Source organism: Malaya genurostris, chromosome 3 (assembly GCF_030247185.1).
Source record: "Malaya genurostris strain Urasoe2022 chromosome 3, Malgen_1.1, whole genome shotgun sequence".
In the NCBI taxonomy this organism is placed as follows: Eukaryota; Metazoa; Arthropoda; class Insecta; order Diptera; family Culicidae; genus Malaya; species Malaya genurostris.
Genome location: NC_080572.1, coordinates 265,276,963 through 265,292,205, shown reverse-complemented (window position 1 = coordinate 265,292,205; position 15,243 = coordinate 265,276,963). Strand labels below are relative to the sequence as shown.

General features: G+C 37.4%; 1 protein-coding gene across 1 annotated transcript in view; it reads left to right on the top strand.

Annotated features, from left to right (window-relative positions):
• The window catches only part of LOC131434313 (thioester-containing protein 1 allele S3-like), a 39,715-nt gene extending 25,603 nt beyond the window's left edge, over positions 1–14,112 (top strand). The window contains exons 4-16 of the mRNA XM_058600979.1: positions 1,865–2,051; positions 2,138–2,500; positions 2,553–2,880; positions 2,940–3,241; positions 3,325–3,425; positions 3,498–3,753; positions 3,809–3,979; positions 11,093–11,135; positions 11,192–11,608; positions 11,674–11,967; positions 12,032–13,290; positions 13,351–13,504; positions 13,933–14,112. Coding sequence (XP_058456962.1) covers positions 1,865–2,051; positions 2,138–2,500; positions 2,553–2,880; positions 2,940–3,241; positions 3,325–3,425; positions 3,498–3,753; positions 3,809–3,979; positions 11,093–11,135; positions 11,192–11,608; positions 11,674–11,967; positions 12,032–13,290; positions 13,351–13,504; positions 13,933–14,021 — 3,964 coding nt within the window. The 3' untranslated portion in view covers positions 14,022–14,112. The remainder of the gene's footprint in view (positions 1–1,864; positions 2,052–2,137; positions 2,501–2,552; positions 2,881–2,939; positions 3,242–3,324; positions 3,426–3,497; positions 3,754–3,808; positions 3,980–11,092; positions 11,136–11,191; positions 11,609–11,673; positions 11,968–12,031; positions 13,291–13,350; positions 13,505–13,932) is intronic.
• The last annotated feature ends 1,131 nt before the right edge of the window (positions 14,113–15,243 follow it).

The window sequence follows — 15,243 nt, the reverse complement described above, 5'->3', positions numbered from 1 at the left end:
TCCAGATTTAGTATTCAGATCCAGAAATCTTGTTGGATATCCAAATCAAGGGTCCTGGTTCAAAATCCTTGTCTAGGTTTAAAATCTCCGTCAATAATTTAGGTTCATGTCCTAGAAATCCTAGAGAACTCAGATCCAGAATCCAATCTAGGGTCATAGTCCAAGTGGAAAATAAGTTAAAAGTTTAGTTTCGGAAACTCTTGCAGAAGTTCAGAAAACAGAATTCTGGCGCAGAATCCGGGTCCAGAATGTAGCTTAAGGTCTCTGTCAGGAGTTCAGGATCACTGGGTGAGAGGACTTGCGAATTTGTCTAATTATCGTAGAACCAAATACTAAGAAATGTAATAAAAACAGTCATGCACATCTCTATCACCAAAACTTAATTTTTGTCAAAATTCAAAGTCATCACTTGAGAGTCGCCAACGCAATGGCACTTTGAGTCCGGGGAAGAGGAAAAAGTCACACGGGGCCATATCTGGAGAGTACGGTGCTTGGTTGATGATATTGGTTGAGTTTTTGGCCAAAACCTGCGACACAACCAACAATCAACACGACACTGTTTTTGAATGAAATTCAGCTTTTTTGACACCAGCCGAGAAGCGACGCGTTTCAAACCCAAAACATCAGTTAAAATGTGTTCGGCTGATCCATAAGAGATGCCCAACAACACAGCAATCTCTCTAATCGGTACAGAACGATTTTGCAACACGATTTGCTTCGCCGATTCAATGTTTTCTTCAGTAACAGATGTTGTTGGGCGGCCAGGGATCTCATCATGATCCAAGCTTGTACGACCACCTTTGAAGCGTTTATATCACTCGTATGCCTGTGTTTTTCCTAGACACGATTCACCAAAAGCCTTTTCTAACATTTTCAACGTTTCGGAACACTTAAATCCATTTGCAACACAAAATTTGATGCACGCACGTTGTTCTAAATTTTCATCCATTATAAAAATCGCCACACGAAAATTTTTCAACTTCTTTGTATAGACGCCAAACAAAAACTAATCGTACGATATGCGTCAAAATTTGACAGAATGTGTATAAAAGTGTTGCCAACGTTGAGAGAATAAAAGTTTACCGATTGGACAAGCGCGGGAATTTTAAAATGAAAATTCCGGTTCTTTTTTGATCATAAGGTAAAACCTTCTCATCTTTTGTAACAACAGATATAATTTGTCCAAATGGTATATAACGAAATCTTTAATTATCCTTATTTAAACTACAGAGCTAACTAACAACTATTCATATCGACTAATTATCCTAATAAAACTAGCGGAAAAAGATTTTTTGTATCATTTCCATCCATTTTATAATTAAATCTCGAGTTAATTGCAAAAATGTTGATGGTCGCAGAATTTTAATAATTTTTTTTTCTACTTGGTGGACAGTAGAACGAATAATATATTTAAAATGGGCATTCGACCAAAAAAGTTTGGGAACCTCTGCTCTTGATGGTCCAATACCAAATTTCTTGACAATATATCACTATTCCTCCGTATTCTCCAGACCCGGCTCCCAGCGACTATTATATATTTCAAAGTCTGAAAAGTTTCCACCAGGGACAGAAATTTTCGTCGAATACTGAGATCATTGCAGAGGCGGAAGCCTATTTTGAAGGTCTTGACAAATCTCGTTTTTTTCAAAGGGCATCAAAATGTTGGATCAAGATGAAGAATAAAAAGGTTTTCACTGTTCTTTGTTAGGTCCTAATTACGACTGATGTGATTGCGACAAAATCGAAAGTTACTGAGAAATCCATCAACCGGTGGTGGTGGTGAACCGAGATAACCTCTGGTGGTGGTAATGGTGATGGTTCAACGGAGCTCTTACTGAAATTAAATGTATGTTTCGATCTTCAGCTTGTCAATCATTGGACCCAAAATAATTCGAGTGAATCAATCATACGCGATAGTTTTCAGTAACTCGCTTCCTCATGCCGTACGATTGGAAGTTTTACTGGAGGGATCCAGCGGCGATCGATCGGTGTTGAAAGAAAATTTTGAGATAATGATGAATAGTAAAACGGATAACACTACAACTTTACAGGTATTTGTATTTTATGACAATATTCCGGTACTGAGTTTCTATTGCAGATTATCGTTAACAGCAAAACAACTGGTATTTTCCTACAGGTGGGAGATATTCCATGGGGTGTATACAAATTATCGATGAAGAGTTTGGAGAGTGATTTCAAATTTAAAGACACTGTCGATTTGGTATATGATCCCAAGCCGACTTATGTTCTAATGCAAACTGATAAACCGGTATACAAACCAGGTGATGTGCTGCGTTTTCGAGTTTTGGTGATGGACATCGATACGAAGCCCGTCACCAGCATGGAAACTGTACGAGTAAAACTGAACGATGCTGCCGGGAATTCGATTAGGCTGTGGCCTTATGCAAAACTACAAAACGGAGTGTTTGATTCTTCTGTTCAGTTACCAGCCGTACCAGTATTGGGAAACTGGACCATGACTGTTGTGACTACGGATGATGTAAGTTTGGAACGTTTTGAATATTCAGCTCTTCAGTCTTTTATTATTCCAGATAGTGGAAAAGAAGATCAAAGTGCAAGAATATGTCCTACCGAAGGTTTTCATTAAAGTCTACGCTCCTATGATTTTGCTAATCCCTAAACGTTTGATTCGAGTAGCTGTGGAAGCGGTGGATACTTTTGGGATGCATGTTGGAGGCATGACTCGTGTGGATTTATATTTAGACAAAGGAAACCGAAGACCGGATCAATCGAAAACGCTGAATTCGTCTGGATTAGCCACTGTAGACTTTCATCTCAAGGAAGAGCTGAAACCGGACCACATCATGAATGGATTTAAGGATGTTCTGGTTAAGGTTCATTTAATTGAGATGGCAACAAGTGAGTACAAGTTTGGTTGTGTGAGAATGTGCCATCGTGTAATATCTCATCAACTTCAGATCAGTCGGTGGACCACGAGCAAATAATTCCAGTATTTAAATTTCCGTACAAAATTTCATTGATGAAGGTCATGCCGCATTTCATGCCGAGTGTTCCTTTTCCGGTGGAAATATCTTTAAAAGATCACTACGGAAAAGCGGTGAAAGATGCAGACTATGCTGAAGTAACGGTTCGATATAAAGGCAAAACTCTATTGGATGAATCTGATTTTGTGGAACGCTTTGATGAAAAGTTTGATAAATACGGAATTGCATCTCTTATCCTGCGACCGCCTCTCTATGCAACGCGTCTAGAGATTAAGGTATGTAGACGGAAGTGTAGTCCGAAAAGTTTATGCTTAAGCGAACAAGACACCTTCAATAATTCTCCATTGAATTTAAACAGGTTAAGTATGACTCAGTTGATTATGGGATCATTGGAATCGGTGACAGCATTGACTCAAAAAATAAACAATCTATCCGAATGTCACTACGTCCTGGATCTAGGTAAATTCTACTAACCTGGACGATTTGTCCTACTCTGTAACACTCTGTTTTAATGTTTTGCCTTCTCGCTAGAATCCGTCCCAACAATGAGGTAACTTTTGACGTTAATTGTTCGGAAAATATGGACCAATTTTCCTACGCGGTGGGATCACGCAAAACTATGATAACTTCCGGTACGATGCAAGTGCAGAATAAATCAAGCTCTGAATTTCGACTGGATTTAACACCTCGGATGATACCCAAAGCTACGGTATTAGTCTACTACATCAGTCATAATTCTCTGATCTTCGACGAGCTTGATCTGGACTTCGAGGTCTTCAACAACGACGTAGGTTTTTGACAGATTGTTTGTTTGACCAGTCTACAATTACGGCATATTTCAGTTCAAACTTCAACTCGACCAAGAAGAGTACCGTCCAAGTCAAAACATCAGTGTAAATGTGCAAGCTGCAAATGACTCATATGTGGCGTTGGGAGCAATTGATCAAAACGCATTGCTCATGGGAACTGAGGGAAACGAGTTCACCAGAAAAGGCGTTCTCGAGATGCTAGAGGTAAGTAATATCTACTCTAAGATGTCTGAAGTCAACAATTTAAGCGATTCATCTTCCGAGTAGTACTCATACAAGTGTTTTGGTTACCACTAACGGTTTTGTGCAAAAATGTACATTTTTACGTTACGAATTTCAAATTGTAGTTGAGAGTGTTACAAACAAGCTATTGCATGGCGGCAACTCAGGAAAATGACGTTGACAACTTTCATTTTCCTAGGGAATTCATCCAAAACAAATTCCTACTATGTAAAGTTTTGTGAAATCCAAACTTTTTCATATTTAAAAATTTGTTGCTCGGCTTCCTAAAATGTATGTGCATGGCAGGGTTGATTGCCAACTAGAGGCAATCGGAGTGAAATGTAGTATTCTTTCTTATTTTGTATAGCCAGCTACCGAACACAAATTCAAAATCAATCAACTTATTTAACAAATTAAAAAAAAAACTTAACTGTCTAAGATTCATAAGCTCTATCTTCACCCAATATCATTAAAAGCAAAATCAAGAATTTATTCCAATGCGGAATTTGTCTTTCTTCCTCACTAGACTTGGCAGCCGATCCCAAAGTCAGAGATGCCAGGTAAAAATTTCAAATATATTCAGACGATTGTAAAAGTCTATGAATCCGAAATATGTCTGCAGGCTTCAATTTCTCTACAAAGTACGATGCACAAAACGGACTTGGCGCGCAAAAGAAGACGTCGCGACAATTTCAAAAGTCTGTAAATTTTGACGAAAGTCTGCGGCAAACTCGGTTTTCAAAAGTCTGCAACAAACACTTCTTCTTCACTGTGGCGCCACCTCACTTGAGATGACACCGATTGAAGGCACAGCAATTTAGATTATATTGCCAGTTAATTTTCGTTTATAGTCCAATGGACTTTCATTTCACTGGACTGCAAGTGAAAACCTCACTGCATGAAAACGTGGAGATGCCAAAGTACGGATAAAAATCCTTCCTTTCTCGCGAAATACTCAAATTTGCACCGCACTTATACGATACATCGTGTTCACTCCCTCAACGAGTAGTTCACCAGTAGTCAACAAACAATGTCTTCAGAACTATATATAAAATCTGCAGATTAGCAGACAAATGTGTAGATCTGGCATCTCTGTCCAAAGTGTACATGACCAACCATTATAAATGTTACACCATACTTGATGAAAAATATTTGTAGTCGTTTTGCCCTGAAGATGAAGATGAAGATGAACCTTCGAAACGTTGACCTTTAACGAAAACTAAATTTTTTGACGAGATACAAATTGACCAGAAAGCCATCTCTTTATTTGAAATAAACAATTCTAGATTCGAACATATACAATAAGGCAGAAAGGTCCATCTTCTCTATGTGACGAAGAGCAAGTGTAATTCCTCCCCTTGCACTGACAACATTAACGAGAGCTCTTCTCTTTTAATTATATTATATAATGTGTACAAGCATCGTAAGAGTACGTGTTTATTTTCTTTCACCTCTAGCAATGGATCACACCAAAGTGCTAGAGCAGAGCTCTAAAATTCTCTGAGGTAAACGCAGATATTGGGAGTACAAACAAGTACGGTCCGTTTTCAAAAGATGGCTCTGGCTGTTATCTATATATATAAAAATGTATGTAAGTTTGTATATTTGTAACGCCATAACTTCGAAACTACTGAACGGATTACCACCAAATTTAACACAAGTACTTCCTGCATTTCAGAGATGGTTTAAGAAGTATTTTTATAAGGGAGGGAGCGTAGCAAGTGTCATAATCAAGGGGAGGGGGGTTGTAACGGAAAAATTCATATAACTTGACACGAATCGATACATTTTGAAGACCATAGAAACATTTTGCATACTATATGGTGGATGTACTTACCTTACCTTACCTTACTTAACAGCTATAGGCCTCGGGTGTCGATGTAGCAAGTGCCTTTAAAAAGGGGGGTGTAATGTTTGTAATGGCATAACTCCGAAATCACTGATCGGATTGCTATCAAATTTGGCACATGCACTTCTTGCCCTTCAGAGATTTTTATGGGAGGAGGAAGCGTAGCAAGGTCATTAACAAGAAGGGGTCATGAAAAAATTCATAAAATTTGACAAGAATCGATAATTTTTGAAGACCATGCAAACATTTTCCATATCATCAATATGATATATATGGGAAGTGGATGTAGCAAGTGCCTTCATAAGGGGAATGTAACGGTATTACTTCGAAACTACTGAACGGATTGCTATCACACTTGGCATATATGCTTTTTACTCTTCAGAGATAGTATGAAGAGTATTTTTATAGGGATCGTAGCAAGTATCCTTAACAGGGGTCATGAAAAAATTTATTTATTTGGTGAAAATCGATACCATAGATACTTCTAGCGCAACTTAGATATGATTATAAGGGTATTCGTGTGGGGTGGATGTAGTACGTCCCTCTAAAAAGGGTTGTAATGTTTGTAACGGCATAATTCCGGAACTACTGAACGGATTGCTATCAAATTTGTCACATATACCTCTTGCTTTTCAGAGATGATCATTGGATCATTTTCATAGGGGAAAGTGTGTAGCATGTGCCCTTAACATTGAGGGAGGGTCAATGACGAAATTTATATAATTTGAAGATAATCGACATTTAGACTAGAAGGAGGGGTTTTTGAAAATAAATTTTCATCTCCCATTTTTTGTAAAACAAGAAAGTGGCAAGAATTTCAAGGTCGTAGTAGATAGTATTGCTGTCGTTAATTTGAATGCAACGGAATTTTCTTTAAATAATTTCAAAGGATCTGGTTCCATTTAGCCGGGAAATTCAAAAATCTAAAATGCCTTTGAACGCGAGTGTATTTAAGTCTCATCATAACTACGACACAACTAAACGAATCGCCATCAAGTTTGGCACATGTACCAAAGGAGGGAAGCGATATTTTATGAAAAGCACAGATACTTTCTACACAAGTCAGGGTAATCATGGAAGAGATCTGAAGTAAGTTCATTGACAAAAAGAAAGTTAAATCAAAATAGATTATAAGGTTATTTTGAGGATGAGAGAGTAGAGTAAGTATCCCGAACATGGAAAGTGTAAGGAACAATTGATTGGGTTTTACGAAAAATTGGACTTCTTTACGAGTACAGCATATTTCTAGCAACTAAGTGAGTTTCACAAAAATAATATAGGGTAAGGGCTTCCTATTTCATCTCATTTGTAAGGACGTCGCCTTCAAACCCCGATTTAGCCACTAAAATCACTGTAACTATTTCATATTACTGCTTCATTCGCCTTGCTCCACGTTGAAAATTGATTCACATTTCTTGAAAATTCAACTAATATTTATAAAACAGCTAAAAACACTAATGATGTTTTCACTACTCTGCTCCTAATTTCATCTCAATGGATTTTTATCCATCCTATCGTTGATCTTTTATTCATCCTATAAATTAGCAATGGCGACAGCAATCAAAACAAAATATTCCACTATTACACTCTCACCCGCATTCGCATGGCTGCCAGATGGCTGACTAAACGCTGCCAGCTGGAAAAATATGGCTTGCAGGCATTCTGGTGACCGACTGCCTTACCGCTGCCAGATATACAACTCAAACGATACAATTTTTTCACATTATCATTATTGGTAAAAAATTTACCAGTTGAATTATTTAATTAATGGGGCAATGACTTACGGAGATCTAAAGAACTATCTTTTAACATCATTTTATTAGTGAAAACAGATAGAGCAGATATAGACTTTCTATGCAACGTAATACATATTTTCTATGAAAAGATCTGGCATCTCTGTGCACAGCCGATGAAACACACACACACTTCACAGCGTTATGTTGGCGTATAGCGGAATGAAACCAGTGCTACTAGATTTGCCACAATGGTTATTTCATTAGTATTTAACACGTTCTTTCTGGTAATATTCGAAGCATAAACAGTTTTATTGAAATATTAATATCAATAATATAATTAAACTAATCTCACGGATACCAAAAACATACTTTTTGATGATAATTTGAAGAAGATAATCAATTTTTGTTTTGTAACATTATGAGATAACTTGGCAACTTTGCGAAACCAAATGAGATGAAAACAAAGCGCAATCAAGTGAACGAAGTGAAAAACTTTCATCTCATATTTTTTAAGACTTTTATTGCTTGTCGGGTAAATTTTGAAGTTTTTAATCGTTAACTAAACAAGTGGCAAGTGAACATAATTAATTATGAAGTCATCCAGCATTCAATGGTAGTGTAATTGTGCGAAATAGTGATCATGTTTTGAGACGAATCGATTAGTAGATATTCAGAAACATGACGAACTGTAAATCTTGAGACGAAAGTGTGTCCTAAATTGAAAAGTGAGTTTATTTTATATGAAAAAAACGATCACCGAAGAATTTAAAACCATTTCTTTCAATAGGGAAGTGTGACAATAGCTTTTCAAATCATTTTAAAACATTTCACAGTTTGCTTCCGGTAGGTTGTAAAATATTATTCATGTTCAAAGTTATGAGGTGAAGGGATGAGATGGAAATAGGAGCTGAGATGAAATAGGGAGCCGTTGCCCTAATTATTTTTTATGTAAATTGAAAAAACTGTCGACTTAAAGTGATGGAAATAAGTTTACAACAACATTTGTGTTAACTGAATCATTATTCTATAGATTTTCCTCCCAGGTGTACGACTAAAATGGGAGCGAGTCATTTTGCCGAAAGTCGTTTCGCCGAATTCCATTTCGCTGAAAGTCATTTCTCCGAAAGAGTCATTTCGCCGAAAGGGTCATGTCACCGAAAAGGGCGCAGCCACATAACCGAAGCCAGCTGAGTTGGCCGCCGACCCGCCGTCGGAAGCGGCGGCGTCTTGCATACAACCCTGTAACCGCCTCGTTTGCCCGGTCTACTCAAAGCTAGGTTTCTTTCAAATTGGTAAAATCAATACCTACTTAAAATGTGAGCGTCGTCTCTCCAAGCCACCAAAAGTTCCTTAGTACCTAAAAATATCCACTTTACTAGAGCTCCAAATTACGTGTGGCACTTTTTGGCAACTTGAACGTACCGAACAAGTTTAGCGAAAGCTTTCTCGACGCTTAAAAACTGAACAAGGAACTGCTCCAAAGTTTGTTCTGTTGCGTCGGGTGAGCATTCAAGTATGGGTGATTTCTAAAAAACGGACTGTTCAGAATGCTATGTATGCTTAACCCAAATATTTTTTTACAAAGTTTTGGTTACCTGGGCTAAATACAAATTGTAAATATATCCTACTTTACCGAATGAAAAACTCTAGTGGAGAAACACTTCAACATTGTATAAACTTTATCAATACAAAATACTGGTTAAGCCGCTTTTTTATCGATTACCGGAAGCAAGAATCACATCTTGAAGAGAAAACTTCTATTATGTCTCTGTTGAGTGCTTGACTGAAAGGATGGTTGACAAGTATTTCGCATTAATTTTTGGTGATGTTTCTTTTTTGGGCTAAGGTCAATGTGTGTCGAGTTCTGTTGATTGTAGGTTAATTAGAAAAATATTGAGAAGAAGCGTTAATCACTTAGTCGTTTGACAATTTTGCTCTCCGAAATCATAAATTCGAACTAATAATTGCAAGTTCGACGGGTCGGCTTGTGAATATAAAACAGTAACAGCTGATAGTTTCAAGAGGTTAGACATCTGTTTTTAATATTCAGTTTATATTGCTTCGAGTTGTTTTCAAGAAACCTTGTTTTTCACTGTGTTTATTATGAGCAATTTTATGTAAACTAAGCAGCGTTTGCGGGAAGTTTCAGTTTTCTGTTTCAGTTTTAAGAAAAGTGCAGCTGAAGCGCATCGAATGCTTGTGGAAGTTTATAGTGATAATGCTCCAACTCATTAATCATGCAGGGAATTGTTTCGACGTTTTAAGAATGGATTCAGATTTCAGCGTTGAAGACAGGCGACGCTCTGGACAACAAACAAATTCGAAGACAAACGCTTGGAGGGATTACTCGATGAAGCTCCGAGTCAAGCGCAAGAGTAGCTTGAAGAATCATTGGAAGACTCAATACGCAGTTTCTGTACGATTGAAATCCATGGGAATGATTCAAAAGCAAGGCAGTTGGGTCGAAAAATTAATATTTTATTATGTGTTGTGTACTATGGTTTGCTAGTTGCAGTTGTTCTCCTGCATGACAACGCTCGGCCCCATGTCGAAAAAGTAGTGAAAAAATATTTGGAAACACTCAAGTGGTACCTTTAGCCGTACCTGCCGTATTCTCCTGGCAATGCTTCATCTGATTACTGGTTGTTCCGACGGATACTGCACGATCTGGCAGGCCATCAGTTTACTTTTTCCGCAGAAATCGGAAATTGACTTCAAACTTGGATCACCTCATTTCATTTTTTCGAGATGGAATTCGAAAATTGCCTGAGAGGTAGGAAAAAGTAGTAACTAGCGATGCATGATACTTTGATCATTCAATTCTTTTTATGTTGAAATAAATGCGTTTTTGACCCCGAAAAAATAGACCGAATTAATTTGTACTCCAAATATTTTAATCGAAGTGTACTTGTCGGTGAGCACTCCGTTGTACGATTCGCATTAGAGAAGCACGGAGTACGCATATTTAGCGAAACTACAACTGAACAGCTAAGCAGACGTAAAGTTAAACTGTTTAAGTTTGCCTTAAGCAGTTCAATTTGAACTGCTCTGTACTGACGAGTCTTAGACTAATTGTATAGAAAAGTAAAAACGGTTATGTGCCCTAAGCATAAACTTAGGTTAACCCCTAAATAATCATACCTGAAATCGGTCAGTAATAGCCGAAAATAATGTTTTCGTTCGGCACGTCAGCAAAGACCCACTTCGGTGCCAATTAATAAGTGTTTTGCAAATAGCATAGCAGTAAGAAGTTATATTTAAACTGCTCTGCACTGACGAAACATAAAGAAAAGTACCAATACCTTTGTCATGCTGGTATTCACCGCATTCGAGCAAAATTCGATCTCATTTATAGTAAGTTTATGACTGTAGTAAACGAGACACGTGAGCAAAATGATGCAATAAAATTTTTGCTTTAATAATGAAAAGGCAGAAAAAATGTTTGTTTTAGACTGCCCTAGAATTCGATCTTTTGTTAAACCTACTAGAATGAAAATTATCTTTTCCTAGGGAATGGACTTTTTCATCAGCACATCAGTTGACGTGAAAGTTAGTAAGTATAAATTCCACCGATCCCATCACGCAAAGCTTAATTATCTCCGTTCCAAGACATGGCAGATGAGACACCCAAAGGATTCCTGAAGCTGCAGACTCCAGTGATTGATTCGACAACGTACAATAGGACACGGTTCCACGAGTCGTGTATGTGGAAAAATTTCACCATGCCAGGCGATATGATGTCTCTAAAGTCGATGGATAAGCTGCCGGATTTAATAACTTCGTGGCTTGTAAATGGATTCGCACTCAGCCCTACGATGGGCCTAGGGTTCATGAGTCAACCTCAGAGCGCCAAAGTACGGAAACCTTTCTACATGATGGCTGATTTGCCATACTCTATCAAACGTAATATGGAAACCCCAATACACGTAACGGTGTACAACTTCATGAACGATACTTTGGTTACCGATGTTACGCTGACGAGCAAAAACAATGAGTTCGAAATCATTGAAAAGGGTTCAATCAACGGTAAGTTCTAGGTAGTATTTCGAGGCTATGTAACGACAACAATTGAAAATCAATTTCCGTTTCAGATATGCAGAAAACCAAAGTAGTAGCAGTGCCAATGACCAGCAAAAAGACCGTTATGTTTATGGTCAAACCGAAAGTCTTGGGCGAAATCACTTTGAAAATGGAGGCAAATAATATTATCACTTCAGACGAGACCGAATATCCGCTGCGAGTGGTTCCAGAAAGTCGCATGTTCGAAAAGACTGAAACGAGATTCATTGAACTTCCCCGTCATGGAACGCTTGACTATGAGATCGATATTGACATACCGCGTAACATAGACGACGGGTCTGCTAACATCAAGTTTATGCTTCACGGTACTTCATTCGGATCGGTCATAAACAATGTTTTCAACAATAAGTTTCTAATTTTTTTTAACAGGTGATGTATTGGGACAATCTCTTCCCAATATGGACGCTCTGATTCGTGCTCCATCTGGACCCGGAGAGCAGAACATTTTAATTTTTGCATACAATACCGCCGTATTGGATTACCATTCTGAAACTGGGGCACTGGAAGAAGACGTGGTTAAAAAAGCAGTAAGCTATCTGAAAAGCGGTTACCAGAAACAGTTAAATTTCAAACATACAGACGGTTCCTTCAGTAACGCTGGTTCGTCTGATCTTATAGGAAGCACTTTACTAACGGCATTCGTAGCGAAATGGTTCATGAAAGCCGACAAGTACATCGTAGTCGATAAGGGAATACTGGCAGCTGCTTTCCGATGGCTGGCGAGTGCCCAAAAATCCAACGGTCGTTCAATCGAATTCGGCGAGATTACCAATCCGGAAATGCACGGCGATATACTGTCAACCAAGTTGGCCCTTACTGCGTTTGTATTGATTACGTTTCTGGAAAATGAAGCTGCAATCGCAGAACACAAAACTACGGTGCAGAAAATGATGCATTACCTCGCCAAAAAGCTAGACTCTATCAGCGATATCTACGAAATAGCTTTGGTCACTTACGCTCTGACGCTCGGGAATCATCCAACAAATAACGCTTTCTTCGATAAACTGTACCATAGCTCTGTGTTCGATAAACAGAATAAGTCTCACTACTGGGACCGTCCTCCGGTTAGTATCGAAACCACGGGATATGCTCTTCTGTCTTTCATCGAACATGGAAAGCTTTTGCAAGCATCTTCCATCATGCGATGGTTGAAACAACAAAACTACACAGCAGCAACCCCTCAAGCTTTTGTTGGCATCGAAGCTTTGACCAAACTGGCAAACCAAAGAAGTCCATACAGGAACGATTATCGACTTTCATTGCGGCACCATAAGCGTATGATCACCACGATGGAAATGGATCGAAATAAACCACATAAAGTGGAGCTGAACTTGCCCCCAAACATTCGTTCTCTTGAAGTGCATGTGGACGGGATTGGCAGTAGTGTGTTCCAGGTTATCTATCAATACTCTATGGATATTGAGAAAACCAGAAGTAGTTTTCATTTGGACGTAACCGTACTGAACAGCAGTACCTATTACGAGCAACACCTGAAAGTATGCGTCCGGAATGGTGCCAGTGGTGGTAAAAAAATTTCCGATACAGCTCAGGTTGAAGTATTCTTCCCCAGTGGGTTCATTGTCGATGAAGAAGCCGTTCAGGATCTTTCACCGAACGGGGACATTCTGGTAGGTGTAGGGTCAGGTCACTTTCCCCACTTGTTTGATTCAATTGAATTTATTTGACAGAAAGCAGAAGTTCGCTTTGGAGCCTCATCGGTTGTCGTGTATTATGACAGCTTGGGATATGGAAATAGTTGCTTTAAGGTTATCGCATATAGACGGTTCAAACCGGCAATGCACCGGCCGGCTTATGTCGCCGTGTCCGATTATTACGACACAGGTAGGCCCGCAGCAGATTGCGATGAGACAAGGTTGTTTGACAATAAGAATAAAATATATTTTTTCTTGATTTGTGAAACTTTTCGGTACACATTTGAGTAGTATGCAAAAAATCAGTTCAATTAGTGAAACAACGAAATTTTTAAATCGTTCTTTATTTTCCATCCATATTCTCTCTACAAGGTCTATGATAAAATATGCAATCATAACACGGTTTTTAGAGAGCAATGCGCTGTTTTGAAAAAGTTTGTTTAACAATATCTGACATAAATTCTAATATATACTCTTACAGGTTTAGCTGATATTTTATCACTTCGAACGAATCGAAGTAAAAAATCCAATTGAAACTGAAATCTTAATTTGTCTCATCCAATCTCTTTTGTTATTTTATTTCATGATCCATATATTAAAAAAAACATTCTATTTTAGATCGTGTTACGGTAAAGTCATATGAAGGTATTGTCCAGCAAATGTGTGACATCTGTCAAGAAAAGGACTGTCTCACGATGTCATGCTGAGTGGATATTAAGAAACGTAAGAGTGATCATTGAAGCGTGAAAATTAGACTGATTTTATAAATACATTTTTTTCAATCAAAACTATCTGAAACTTTTACTAATTGCAACGAAAATGTAAAAACTTAGAAAAATCAAAGCTTAAAGGCTGAACTCTGAATAGACGATTTTACCTTCTAGGGACGAAATAATATCATTTCGTGTATATTCTTTTGGATGGTTATAAAATGTAAACTGCTGAACTTTTACACAGTCATTACAAAAGGTTTATTGATTATTCATATTTTTGTTGAGAGTCGAATACAAAGAAAAACTATTATCAACCTAGTTGTGTGATAATTTCTTTCTCTTTCATCAAAACACTCTCATTGTAATATTTATTGTCTTTCTCATATAGAAAGGTTATGGAATCACTGTGAAAACCGAGACCCGGAAGGCCGAGTGTCATATACCATTCAACTCAGTTCGTCGAGTACGCAAAATGCCTGTGTGCGTATGTGTGAATGCAACGATTTTTTACACTATTTTTTCGAAAATAAAAAAAAACAAATATAGAATTATTTAGAAGGTCTCAGACATGTGTTACAGAAATGTAATACAATAACAGTTCCAGTGGAAAAGTTTAAAGTGCCTATTAAAAACACCCATAAAAGGGAAAACGAGAATTAGGTACATCAGCAATCTACAGTAACATTTTTTGTTATCTTTGGGCCCCTCTCGAAACGAAATCCTGGGTACGAGCCTGACGTCATTCATACCATTATATCACCGGAACCGAACACATAGTAGCATCAAAACGAGCCTAAGTTTGTTGAAATCGGTTCAAGCATTTTCCAATTTTGCTTCCAAATCAATAGGTATTACGACAAGGTATTTCTGTTTTGATACATATTTCGTTTCCAAGTACAATTGAGACAGAACATCGAGAATTTTGGTGAAAAACTTTGTATAACTAGAAAAGCAAACATCGGAATATTTTAACAAAGTTTCTACGAATTCTATAGTTTAATAATATTGATAATATAACTATCCTGTTTTAATGCACCTAGTGGTGTAATAAGCCTTTCTTATATGATTTATTATCTATATATATATATATATATATATATATATATATATATATATATATATATATATATATATATATATATATATATATATATATATATATATATATATATATATATATATATATATATATATATATATATATATATATATATAT